The 14,465-nt window shown below is 37.8% G+C and overlaps 1 protein-coding gene across 1 annotated transcript in view; it reads left to right on the plus strand.

The window, feature by feature from the left end:
- Nucleotides 1-14,465, plus strand: part of BICC1 (BicC family RNA binding protein 1) — a 109,259-nt gene that overhangs the window by 28,499 nt on the left and 66,295 nt on the right. The window contains exon 2 of the mRNA XM_037400683.1: nucleotides 8,909-8,955. Coding sequence (XP_037256580.1) covers nucleotides 8,909-8,955 — 47 coding nt within the window. The remainder of the gene's footprint in view (nucleotides 1-8,908; nucleotides 8,956-14,465) is intronic.

Below are 14,465 nucleotides of genomic sequence, written 5' to 3' on the forward strand. Positions count from 1 at the left end.
GGAAAGTAACAGAGATCACAAGATGTTTGGGGCTTTAATATTGAACAAGTGTCAATCAGAGGCAGCTAATAGAGTTGTTTTAATCAGGTAATACAGTGCTGACAGCTAGTCAGTTTTCCTGGCTTTGTTTTTGAGAGTAGCTGGCTGGAAGCAAAGCATTCACTTTATTGTCTTCATTAAAATCCTGTATCTTGTGCCATGCACTCGACTGTGCTCCACGTTACATAAGGAAGTATTCTGTGGTGGTGTGGATGAGCTAGACCCATGTGTGCCTTTCAAAGGAGAGATTTCTAACAAGGAAAACGGGGCTCCCAAAGCAACCCCAGCTTCACAGCCTGCCTTCAAGCTGTGACTTGGCTATAAAAATAAATAAATAAACAGGCTTCTCTATACAGGGACTTGGCAGACAGCATTTTCCCTAGAGATAAATTTGTTTCGTAAAATTGGAAAAATCTGTTGTTATATATCTAAAATTTACAGTTGTTATATATTAAATTATTGGTTCTAGATAGACTTTTAAAAATATTGGGGGGGAGGGAACTGAAAAAGCAAGTAGCTTTCAGTGTTACTCGGTTCTTTTTACTTCTTTTTTTTCTTCCTTTTTTCCCGATGCTCTTAGTTACCAAATCCATGGAGTACTTACAGAAACTAGAAGCAAATCTGTAGGAATATTTGTTCAAAAATAAATGTTTTCTTGGTCTTTAAGGCATAATGGATTTTAATTCTTGCATTCTTTCTTAGCGATGTATGCAGAGATAGTGGAAGTAAGCATAGTTTATTTTAAACTTTCCTTTTTTCTCTGTTGTCCTCTTTATCCATCCATCATTTGAAATGAATAAAACTTTATGAATTTGGTTTGTAGGATGGTTTTAGTTATTTCCCAACAATACTAATTTTAATACAGTATGCCAGGGGAAAAAAGGGTTATTGAAAGCAAATATTCTAATACGTGAATATGGCTATATAACCTTTATGATTCTGTGTCTTGAGAGTAAATGTGGGCTTAGGGGGAGAATGAAGAATACAGTCTTACCCATCTGTGTTTACACATGCATTCAGATGACATGGGCCTTGATCCAAGACATCTCATCTAGCTAGCAAGTAGTCTGAAAAGAAGCCATAGACAGTGAGCTTCTGGGGGGCTTATAGACACGGTATTTTAACAGCAGGGTAAAAGTATTCTATACTCAGTCGGCTTTTTTTCCCAGAATTAGTTATGTCTGTCAGAAGTTATAGCACATCTGGCCTCTTTATGGATAGCGTAGTTATTGCATATCAGGTTCCTTCTAACAGAAGGAGATACAGTGGAACCCACCCAAAAATGTCCAGATATTTAACAGTGTATTTATCGTCATTTACCGAGCGTGCTGAAATTCTTCTGATTCTTCTTTGGCTGTTCTACCAGAGGAAGAATGCTCCCATAGAATTTCAAGTTTGCATCATGGATATCTTTTTGTCTGCATTGTTTCTAATTTTTCCTCCAACCTTTTAATAAAAGGTAACACTTATTTTCAACTTCAGTCCAAGTATCCTTTTGTCACAGAGTATGTAGACACTGGGTAATTTCTGTAGTATTCCAGATCTGACAAATTTGTCAGCATGGTATACGGACAGGTATGTTTTTGCTAGCTTTCTTAGCTGTTGAGTGTGCCAGTAACTTCTCAAGTAATTTGGGTCTCCCTTCGCACACCTCCTCCTACTGATACCTCCAGCTGACTTTGTGGATTTACTCTGACCTGTCCATGGTAAGCATCCTCAAAACCTAAAGGTCACTTTATATATGAATTTAACAAAATGTAAATGCCTGACTGTATTTCACTGACTTTGGAAAACTTGGTTGTATTTATGAAGCTACTTAAGATTCTAAAATACCGAGATTGATATGTGTTACAGGTTACTTCATTACAACAAATTGCATTAAGTGAGCTGAATATGTAATCTTTTTGAAAAGCCAACTGAAAAATAGTAGTCAAGACTGTTATGCAGATTTCTTGTGTGTTTAGACCTCGTTACTTTCCTTGTCAGACCCTTTCATTTTAGCTGAGTTATATCTCTATCTCGTTTCTTGGTTTCTAAGCTGAAAACTGGAAGTGAGACTAGCTTTGTAGTTACAAGAAAAATGGAAAATTGTTTTGTTTGGATTTCAACAAATTCAATTTAAGGTCCGTGTTTTTTTTCTTTAACAATGTGTGCTCTATCTTTTAGTTCCTAAAGGCATATTTTCAGCAATTTGGCTTAACTCTGTGGCCATTGGGGTGGAATTCTTTCTCTTGGCTTGATATAAGCAAGCTTTCAGAGTATGCATGGTTTAGTGTCTGACTTTGTGCACAGGAAAACAATCGTTTTGTCAGGTGGTTTCTGGTTCAATGAAACAAGCTCTTAGTTGGATTTTTTTGCTTGTATGATAACCAGCTTGGTAACCTCTGAGAAAGAGCTCAGACTTTCAATGCGAGTAACTGTCCATTTCATTTACAAAATAACAGTAAATAAAACCCAAACTTGGCTACGTAGCTAGCATGCTTCTAAGGCAGTTTCAGGAAAAAATCAAATCTAGTTAACATGAGGACAATCTGAACTGAAGTGTTATGAATTTCCTCATTCAGTGGATAGGAAAGGTAAAGGATTATTGATTACTTACCTTCAGGTATATTATTCTATAGTTTCCTAAAATCATAGAATAGTTTGGGTTGGAAGGAACCTGAAAGATCATCTCATTCTAAGCCCCCTGCCATGGGCCGGGACACCTTCCACATGACCAGGTTGCTCAAAGCCCCATCCAGCCTGGCCTTGAGCACTGCCAGGGATGGGGCACCCCCAGCTTCTTTGGGCACTTCTAGTGCCTCACCACCCTCAGGGAATGATTTTTTCCTGTTAAGTTGTTCTGTCTGACTGAAATTAAAGTATATATAGTTATCTCTCCTGTTAGTGTGTTGATGCAAGGCATGATTTTGTTTCACCATAGCTGAAACCTGAGGAGCAGAACATGGTTTTAAGTTTTCTTATAAATGTAGTCTTTCAATGCGGATGGAGGAAGAAGTTTTGATACCGATCAGCATAAAGGCAAATTCACAAACAGATATTACATTGTATTTTCGATAACAATTTCAAGAGTTTAGAAAATGAGATATGAAGCTGATGTGAGATCAACACATGCTTAGAATAATTAATTTTTAACAAAACTTGGCATAATCAGTGTATCTCGGGTTCAGTTCCTGTAAAATACGGCCTGTATTGTAACTATTTTTTTCCATAATTAAAATAACATTTGAAGTAAAAGTTCAAATTGATTTTTCCATGTGAACTTAGGAGAAATTACAATTGGGCTTTTTTATGATTTGCTGATTAAGTAGACAAGTAGTGTACTTCATGGGTACCATAATAGTTAACACCTGTTTCAACTGTTTAATATTTGTATTGGATGGAACCTTGGCAATCCAATATATCTTGAAAAGCAAAAACCTAATATAAAATATTTCACAGTATGGAAGAAATTATAATAAACAGAGTAGAGCTTAAAATATAAAATGCTTATTACACACATTTACGTAGCCTTTCATCTGTATTTTTGAAACCAATGTTACCATTCTGTGTAAAAATAATCCTAGTTTTTATGAAGGTCAGTTAAGTGATTATTCAATACCATAAAATAAATTCTCTTTCTAAGAAAAAAACAGCATTTCCCGAGTAGCAGAGGTTGGCAGAAACTAATCAATTTGTCAGTCAGAAGTTGGTACACTGTATTAATTACAATTTGGTTTGTGGTTTCTCCCAAATTTGCTTCGGGGACAGAGACCATTGGCAGGAGGGTGGAACGGTCACCTAATACAAGTAACCAGGCATGGCTTTCTAGAGCTGATCTGGAGATCTTGTCAGAGCACTGATGCCTTTTAAAAAAAAGCAACTTAAGCAGTTGTTATTGGCGCACATGTAGTTTAATTCAAGGAGTGCTTTCATTGTCTTGGTAGCACTTTTGCTGTAAAATGCTGCTAGAAAGTTAACTACTCTTCTACTCCTATTTGTAGTGCCTACTTCTGCTGGTGGGAGCCAGTAGTTCTGGAGAAGACTTACAAAAAGATAATTTTGGCTGCCACTGCTTCCTGAAGCTGTACTTGCCTAAACGCCTTTAGCTGGTGTATGTCAGAGCTACCAGCTAAGTAAGCCCCGAAATCTCCTTCCCTCTGCCCTTGCCAGCTAAGCAAGTCCGGGGGGCTATTCCAGTAAATACTACTTTGTCTATTAAGTCTAAAGCTAGGGCTGGTCTCTGCCACAGATGCACAGAAAGCTGTGCTGTCAAACAAAGGAGAGCAGCACAAGATGGAAGCGAGCAGCAAAGGCTTTTTCTGTTTGTGGCCAAAAGTGTTCTTGTAAAACACAAGTCTGTCTTGTCTTCCACAACTTGGACTTGTTTTTTCAAAACATTCTCACAGCAGCTGAAGATATTGGGGCTCTAGTGACCTGTATCTGTAGGAAGAAAGCTCTCTAAAAGTGTTTTTTAATCATTGTTTGAAGTGGAATTTAGCAAGCCATTAAATAACTGAAGTGCACTTGTCGACATATTTCCTAGACCAGGACTGTGATGGTATCTGAAGTGTTAAGTGTTAGCGTCACTTCTTAATGTTGTTTGTTAATGGTATGTTATTTTAAAATCATTCATTTCATTTAAGAAGTCAGAAAATTCAAAACTGTCTATTAAAATCTGAAAGCTTATTTCAAATGTAATGATGAGATGGACTAGATTGTGCCCTCCATGCAGCACAAGTATGGCACTGCTGGCCCCCTCAGCCTCCCACAAAAGACTTGTTCTCTTGAGTGTTTGAGAACTTGAAAACTTACTGCTTTTTGAAGAAAGCTTTGGTTCATATTAAAACGTTAATTAATATTAGTTAATTTACTGAAATAATATGCCAGGGTACGTCAGTCAGATGTAAATTTGGGGAGCTTATCAATGTATTTCAAAGATGAGTGTTATTTTGGGAGTTGGGGTTAATACTCTCAAGATTTGTTTAAAAAGAAGTTGAGCTTAGGATTCAATGACCTATCAGACTTTTTCCTCAACACAGATTAACTCTTGCTCTTACCTCTGTTTATCTGATTTGAGGTAAACCTCAATGACTTAACTAAATTGCAGCTCATTGTAGTGAACACTGTAGATGGTTTCCACTTCTAGTGACTTATGCATAAATTTCATAACTCTGGAATGGTTCTTTTGCTCATTTCCCTGCAAAAGATGCTGGTTTTGTCTTGTTTGAACAAAATCTGTTTAGCTGTTAAATTATGAAAGAAATGGATAAATTTTGCCTTGTATGTGGCTGCTGTTACTGTTTTCAGAAGTGCTAGAATGCCTTTGCCTGCTTTGGTGATTAAGTAGTAAATGTTTCGCATGCATGTTGGAAACTTCCTTAAATATAGGTACTTAGAGGTAAACATAGATTAAAATGTGTGTAATTGTGGGTAGCATTCCAAAATTCATAAACTACTGGTAAGATTTAATTTTTCCTAACTGTAATTTCTCCTTAAAAAAGAAATCAAATTTTAAGAAGCAAGTAAAATAAGAGTAAACCAATAGAATTGGTACAAATGGTTATATCAAGAGGAGGGAGGGCAAAAGAAGGAAATAGCTGGAGAAGAGCAAACTTAAAAGGAAACATAATATACTGCTTCACATAGTTCATCTTCAGATTGCTAGGCATTTTTTTCCTTTCTGGTGAAAGATATATCCTAAGTGTAACTCAGTAGATCAACTGCAGTTCTGAGGATTTTTTTTTTTTTATTATTCAGCGCATAATTGAGATGGTAATGACTAGATCCCCTTAATATACAAAAACTATTTTATATGAAAATAATCGGGCATACCTCTTAATGGATTAAATAGTGCTGCATCATGGACATGAAGTGACAAATTACTAATACATTGCAATGTTTTTAATGACATGAAGAACTGCTTTAGGTACAGAGACCTTAAATGTCAGTGTCTTAAAAAACACCACACAGTCGTCTTGCTTTTTATAGGTATCATGAGAGCTTACAAATAAGTTATCACAAAACATATTTTATGTGCTAAAAATCTATAATTAAAGACTATATCTTAATAGTATGGTTTTAGCAACTAAAACCACTGATTATTAACAAAAGATGTTTCTAAAGTGCCATTTGCTCCAACTTCACTATTTTCTATACTGTTTTGTATGGGTTTGTTTTTTCTGTGAACCTGGTTTAGGATGCTCTTGTTCCTTACTTAGTCTGTGCTTGTTGGAGTCCATCTGTTGTGCCGTACAGTTGTTGGTGGGGCCAAGCTGTAAATCAGGTCACCAGAATGATTCAGATTAAAAATAAACCTACAATAAAAAGCATAGAATTTGCTTTGTCAGCATTGTGTTTAAATGTCTTGCAGAGCATCGCTGCTATTATGTAAGTAGTCTCTTGTTTTTATTCAGTTCAGAAATTGTGTATTTGCAGCTGGAACAAGATCTGCCTATTCTCAAAACTGCAACTTCAGCCTCACGTCAGTCATGTTCTCATTTCCAATTATCTCCTGTAGAAATAGTGTGGTGGGACTCCTCATTTCCCAAAAGTTTCACAGCTATTCCTGAGTTAATGGAAAACTTGTCAAACAACATGCACGTATCGAGTGTCCACTGTCAAAAGAGTTGTGTTTTTCTGCTAGTATCTGTAGCTTGTAAATCTGAAAAACTGAAACCCTCCCTAATTGTTTTCTCTGCTTCCAGAAGACCTTGTTCTGGTGAAACATGCAGAAGTTTTCTCTTACAGGTGCTTGCGGCTTTGGAGGGCAAGGAGGGCTTTTGTTTTCTTCCCAGACTTGTGGAACTGTGGAGTCTGTAATTGCTCTGCAGCAAGATGACTGCTTGACAGGCCTCTTTCGCTGTCTCTGCTCTGACTATACTTGAGTTAAATAACATGAAGTTGTGAAGTGTATTAGATGAAACTTCCTACTGTACACTTTCTCCATGGTATTTAAGTGTTGCTATTGATATATTGAGCAGCTTATTTCAAATGTAGTGGCATTGCATCCTCTCGGGTAGAAAAAGTAATGTTATGCTTCTAGCCCGTATCTGGTCAGTTGCATTTGTTCCTAGGTTGCGCTAGACGAGTTTAATGTTAACTGAAGGGTTTGGAATTGCTTGTGCAATTAGAAGAGTGGGAAGAACTAAGTACCTGAAACAGTTTTGAAGCCAAGGTGATGGCATGAGCTGGAGGTTTGTTTGGTATGTGAGAAATAAAGAAAAAACTTGATGACAATGAGTTTCTTCAGTAATCCAGTACCGTTCAGGGAACTTTTCTGCACTTGGAGTTCTATTTGGAGGCATCCCATTCTCCAGGCAAAAAGAAACTGTCTGCATAATGATCTTGAGCTATTGTGTGTTGAATAGGTTGCTAGGTCTCGGGTTGCGACCCAGCTAAGCGGCAACGTAAGCTATATGCAAACAGTTCTATCCCTTTAAATGCAATAATTTACATAAACTAAATTTACAGTTAAGGTTTTAAATGCATGTGGGAGATAATCCAGGCCCTGATCCAGGTCTTGCTCTTGACATCACTGAATTACATTATTGCTTCTCGTAGGTTTCCAGGCTGTCTTCTACAAAGATGTTTTGTTCTGCCACTGTGATGTTGTTGGCACTGTTTTGGAAAAGTGTTGTGAAGGCTCTATAGTCTGTTTACAGCCTGCATGTATTTGGTTATTATTCACTCTTCCTTTTGTTAGGGTTTCCTTTTTATGTAAATAGAAATGTCCCAGTTTGACCAGTACAGCCCTAGAGTACAAGGAGCATTTTGGTGTGCTGGCACGTGTACTTCAGGTGATACCGGTTTTCCCTGCCTATGCTCCCTGAAGCTGAGTCCTGGGACCCCCGCCGTGCTCAGCCCTGTGCGCTGGGTCGGTTGACTCTGCAAGAGGTGTGTGATGGCGGTGAGGAAGAGGGTGGTGTTCTCCGCTGCCTTTTCTTCACCGAAGAGGATTGGTGTGAAGAATGCTCTCTGATAGCATTTCTCCTCACCAAGTCAAGATGTTCACCTTTCAGCCTGTGATTTCCTAGGCTCAGGGGGTGAAGTACTCTTAGTTTTTCCCTGCTTGACAAGTGCTTCTTTGCCCACAGTTGCCAAGCCCTACTAGTAGCCATGATCAGTGCCACAATTAAGCTTCAAGTCATCTTTCTTGAATGTCGTTGTGAAGTGTTGAAATGTGCTCGTGCCTCTCGTTTGTACAATGGCCTCATTTCTGGTGGGACTATCTAGGGGTGCCCTTTGTTTTTCAGCTGCTCTGAACGTAGTAGCTCATGAACATCGGCTGGTGGAAAGTACATGTTGCAAAATTTCATGGGGTAACAAGCAATTGAGAAAGGAATACTTAACAGCACTAGGAAGTATTTAGATTTTTGTTGTAGTTACTCAGTCTTAGTAAACCGAATAGTGGTAGCTCTGTATTTCACTTCAATAGAAAAAATTGCAGGATAGAGGAAAACATATTCTTAATCTGATTCTGGCTTACTATAATGCTTATTCTTGTTTTGGTTCTAATTTTTATTGTTGATACATTAAATCTTGTGCCCTCCTAGCTTTCTTTTGATCCTCTTATGGGTAGAATTACACAGCAAAGTATGCAGTATGAATAAATCATTAGACTTACACGACCATATTTACTTTGTAACTAAAATATGCATCAGTATATTATAGCTCTGGTATGCAAATACAAACATCTGCTTGGTCTCCATCCTTCACAAATGACTTGTAAAAGGCAGTTTCGGATATTACTCAGTTGTTGACAAATGTTTATTGCATGAGAAAAGATTGCCTGGAATTTTGGTTTCACAGTAGTATGTACTCACTAATAATTTCTGTATGTAAACCTGTACTATGTACATAGTAACCATATCCCACCTTTCTTTTACAGCTGCTGCAGAAGGCAAAGGGAAAAGTGGGGAAGACTTTTTTCAGAAGGTAAGAAAGATATTTTAATTGTGTAATATCAGTTGACTAGAGGAAAAATTATGCCCACTGCTCATGAGATCAATTTGATCCACTGTATTGATCAAAGTTTTGGAAGTGTTTGTCATTAGTGTGTCTGCTAACCCATCAGCTGCGCATGGAATGCAATGAGAAGTATGTTCTTTGGTGTATGCTACTGTCATTCATGCACAACAACTTAATTATCCTTTAACTGTAAATGTCAAAGTATACATTATGAAAGTTTATTTTGCTTAATGGCAGGGGCTTCCCCCAAAAGATCACGTGAGGTGGTCTTAAGATTTTTAGGTCTACAGAAAAATGCTACATTCTGTTACTGAAAAACTTACACCAAACTTTTTGCGCTATCATTGCAAGCATAACTATTTGGTTGAGAAATGCAAAGGCCTTTTAAGAAGTAAATACATCATCCACAGAGTGATTCAATAAAGTTTGTGGTTAGACAGAAGCACGGAAGGACTGGAAAATAGTCCTGCAGCAACTAAACTACAAAGAGAAACATGGTCAACAGTAATGGCTTTGAAATTACTTTTGCAAAGGAACATGGTTTTGGGGTTTGGTTTTTTGTTTTTGGTGTTCTGGTTTTTCTCAATAGTAGTGCATAAAATATTATTTATGACTTATGTTAATGAAGCTCTGGATACAAATAAAAATGACAAGCTGTGTTGTCTGTTGTGCTGTTGAGAAGATAGTGTAAATTTTCATGCTGTATACTGTAATACCTTGAAACTCCTTTTTGACTGGTTGTCCAATAAAAAAGTAGTTTGCTGGATTTTCCATGTTTTCTACATATTTATAAGTGGTACTTCAAAAAAGGTCTCTATTTTTAGATGTGAAAGAATACTTTATCCTGCATGTAGTTGTCCAATGCTTCGATGAAGGCTGGTGGGGAGGAGTATGTATACCATCAAAATTTACGTTTTGGGAAGTATTTATAGGAGTCTTCAGATTGTTGCTCTTGACTGTCAATTGAGTTACTTTTTGAATGTGGTGTTTGTGCTTAACTGTCTAATACTAGTGTGCATAGAGGAGAGTGTGCCAGTAATTCTTCCTTAGCATTTTATCAAAATGCATAGCGGTTTTCTACTTAGTGAAACAAGGCTAAGCCATAGTACTGTATACTTTATTCTACACATCGTTCGTTTTATGACAGTGTTTTCTCACATTTGCTTAAATATGCTCATAATTCTAGAAGGTGTGGACAAAATATTTCCCTATGGCATTGAGCAGTTTATATATTTGACATGTGTATTTGGATACTTGACTGTTTACTGTAGATATTATGTACCTTACAATTATGTAGTTGTTACTGTAATAACAAAAAATAGTGTTTTAGATTGAATAGGAAAGCAAAATGTACTAAACTTCAAGTATGTGAATGAGGGTACGCTACTTACCCATATTAATAATAGATGTAGTGGCTATTTTGACATTAATATATTGTCATATACCTGCCTAATTATATTATATAGACACAGTGTGGATGTTGTCATAGGTTAAAGCTGCTTCATTCTGACTGGCATTCTTCTTTGTCTCATCAACTCTATAGTTCAGGTTACTAAGTTTCTAAGTACATACACACAATACTACAGCTAATAAAAACAGATGGAAACTATCTTCTTCGTGAGTTTTCTTTTGTTCAAAAAAATCTTTGGCTAGTTGCTCACAGCTTACTCACCGTCTCTGTCTGTGCAATTTCCTTTAATCAGAGTTAAGCTTTTTCCTTTCCCATGTGAAATGAATAAGGCACAGTTTCTGGAGGTAAAATGAAGACTCTTTTCATGTGTTTCAGGTTGTGTAGCAAGGAAGAAAGTGATTTGTAGCATTAGAAACACATTGCAAACTAAAGGGGCAAGATACTATGAGAAATTTAATATGAATTCGAAGCTATAGTAAATGTGTGGGAGTTTTTAAGTAGTTTTGAAAATGAGATTTTCTTTAGGGCGTTATTGGCAGGCAACTGGAATGGGGAGGGGAAAAGCATCATTTAAGAGGTACATCAAGAACGGGTGTAACTTGTGTAAATAATGCCACGTACAGCATTTTTTGACAAGCTCTACCCTCCGTGTACTGAAGTTACTGCTTGGTGTGGCGGGGGTGAGGTGGAAGCAGTTTCCATATGAGCGCTGAAGTGATGGCAGCAACAAGGCAAAAGTTCAAGAAGGTGATTCCATGTGTTGAGACATGCAGACCGAGAGGGAGGGGAGAGGAGGCTGGTACTGGACAGAGTGAGACAATGCTGCCAACTTGCAGGCGACTCTTAAGTGGCTGCTGGATCTTGCTTGGTGGCTGGGCAAAGGGGGACAGCATTTGGGGTTTTTTATTAGTTTGCCCTCATACACTCGCAGAGCTGGGCTAAAAGTCAGGGACCCGGCCTGGATTGTTGTTATATATAGTATGCCCTAATGAATCTGTCATGTTTTCAAAGAAAATTAAGTTAATGCAAGGTTTTGGTCTTAAGTAGTCTTTTACTGGTCTTGAAATGTGTGAGCAAGTAGTATTACTTTCTTGGATTTTCAAAATCAAGCAGACTCTTAGTGGATGTGAACTGCTTATATAAGCTTTTAAATTTTGAAGTTTAATAATAACAATTTAAATGTCAAAATGCGTTATTTCACTGACCATTTTAGCAGGACTAAGTGCATGTGCTGCAATTGCCAGTAAGTTACAGAATAAGCCCCAGTTTTTGCCTGCAAGGGACAAATTAAGCTAATATTTCTGCTCTGTCACAGTGGGGAAGCCCCTTCCTCTCCTGAAATAAAATGAAAAGTGGATAAAAGTTTTTTGGTAGCATCACTTCAAAAAATCTGAAGACTATAGCATACTTTCTTCTAGTATTTCTAAGTTTAAATACTGCTTCAAAGGAGGGGGGGGACCTAACACGGTCTAAAGTGGATTTTTCAAAACCACTGGGAGCTGCTAATGACTTAGCAAGGAGTAAGTAAATAAGGTGATAGTTTTCTCTCTAGAGCTCTCTAATGTCCAGTTCAGTGACAGATAATCTTAAATACACATGGATAGGTTTGCTGTTGTGTGATGCTACTTCTGTGAAAGATCCTTGTGGGCCTTGCTCTATATATTATTGACCTAATTTATTCTGTGAATAATACATAATATTAAATGATTACTTGTTCTTTACCGAAAGCCCTTTGTCGGTTGATGGTGGAATTTTTCCATTGAGTTCCATAACATCTGGTTCATGCCTCATAGGCAAGCAAGGCCCTTCCCAGGGAAAGCCAGGACATTGTTCCAAGGACCATGTAATTGATGTAGCACTATAGATCTGCATGGTACTGTTAAATCAAATGTAAGAAGTTGACGGGTCTCTTCGCTGAAGAGTTCATAATACAAAACAGATCAGGGTCAGCTGTGTGGACAGAGGGGAATTTAATGCATTGTTTCTGGTTGCTTTTAGTTCTTGCATCATCAAGTGGGTTTTTTGGGGTTTTTTGTCGTTAGGTTTTGGTTTTGTTTTGTTGTTTTTTTTTCTTGAGCACTTGGAAATCTTAGTGCTGATAAACTTTCATTCTGAAACTTCTCAGGGCAAGAGTGTACATCTGGCCTTATCATGGCACTGTCAGCAGTATGGTGGGTGGTAGGTGACGGTTGTGATTTTAGTAGAAGTTGGGTGGAGCTTTTGGGCTAACATGGGGACTGTATGTGCAGAAGGTAGTGTCTAGAAATGATGCACATGTGGTGCTCTGCCCAGATGCTTGACTCTAGGTCAGATGGAAGCTGCTCATTTCAGCGTAATTCAGTGCATATATGTGTTAGGCATGGGCTTCTGGAGTATTTCTGAAGGGGCTCCTCAGATCTTCTTTTCCTGGCTTTCAAGAGTTTGTTTGTAGAACTTGGTTTTGTGGAAAGCACAGTATACTACCAGCCAGCAGTAACTTGGTTTTATTGCTGCTGAATGTCTGAGATTATTTAGGTTTTGTGGGGTGTTTGGTTTTGTTTGATGTGTTGGTGTGGGGTTTTTTGTGTTGTTTGTTTTTTGGTTTTTTTTTAATCAAAGAGAAATGGTGTTAAGAATATACTCCTTTGCACAGCTGCAGACACTTAAGGGTTTTTCAGATATCACTGGATTTAGGCAAAATGTGTGTTTAAATGCTCGTGCTTCTATTGACTGTAGACTCGCTTATTCCCTGAAGGGGACGTAATCATGCTTGGAGGTATGAAGATGCAAATGCACTGATGTTGCATGTGTGTACCAGAATGTACATTACCTATTTGTTTAGGAGGCTCTGGCAGTAAAGGCAGTAAGAAAGCTGCTTCAAGCTCTGTTTTTCTAAGATAGTAAAAGAGTTTGTTTTGCAGCATCCTGTGTTTTCACTTGTACCTTCGAAAAACGTTTGTTAGGTTGATCTGGCACAAACCTTCTAACTTTGGCAAAATTCTTGAGTGTGAATATATTGATACAGTGTTTACTTAAACGTGAATGCTTTTCTAAGAATACATAATATATACTGATGCACATAAATGTAACTGAAATTGTTATTTTTCTCCCTGCGGTAGGTCAGGCTGCAAGTTGGTCTGTCTTCCTTTTTAATCTCTGAACGTGGAACACGTCGGTAGAGCTTCAAATGTGAATTGCTTAGGGCGTTTTCAGGCATTAAAATATTAATCATTGACCTGAGACTAAGATGTCTCAGGCTGATTATTATCAGTGTTCAGCAGTAACTTCTGAAGGGCTTTCCATGTGTCCTCATCCATGACTTCTCTTGAACTGCCTATTTGTAATTATAGTCTCCCTAAGGCTATATTCCCATTTCTGATGGCAACCGCTCAGCTATTGGTTTCTTTCAGTGCTGTTTATCTTGCTGGTGAGACATAGTGAGTTCATGGCTATTATACAATATCATGGGTTTTGTCTCTGTTTCAACCACAGGAGCAGTTTTGAACTGCAGAAACTGGTTCCACAATGTCCACTTTCTCTGGCTAGAAATCCGTATCTGCGTTAGCGTTAAAATAACCTCTTCATGTAGAGTTTGGCTCTTAGCATGTGACAAGGATATATTAAGGCCACACATTTCCAGAGCTTGCTTAAAGCACCCGGCTGTGCTAGGCTGTGATGGGAATGCTGGCATGCGCTTCTAATTTACATTGAGCTTCCTCTCATGTAGCTTCCTGGGAAGAGGAAGTGACTGCTCAGAGAGAATGGTATGGATTAGAAAGTTGAAAGAATGTCAGTGGCAGTCAACATTTGCAAGAAATCTTGAGAGAGGTTTGTCTCCCGTTTGGCAAAACCACACCTAGTGGAAAGAAGGAGACTGTTTAGGTTGGATCGTTTTCTCTAAAAAGGTAAATTGAGAATGCTTACTTAACTTCTTGCTTAGTTCAGACAGAGCTAAGTGGTGGGAAGGCTTCATTCTTGTGGAAAACTGCATTAGTCACGTCTCTAGTATAGCAATCATGCTTGGGGGTTTTATTGTTTATTTCATCTTTAGTTTCTTCTATGTTGCTTCTGATATAATAGGGACAAC

This window comes from Falco rusticolus, chromosome 9, assembly GCF_015220075.1.
Source record: "Falco rusticolus isolate bFalRus1 chromosome 9, bFalRus1.pri, whole genome shotgun sequence".
NCBI classification, from domain to species: Eukaryota; Metazoa; Chordata; class Aves; order Falconiformes; family Falconidae; genus Falco; species Falco rusticolus.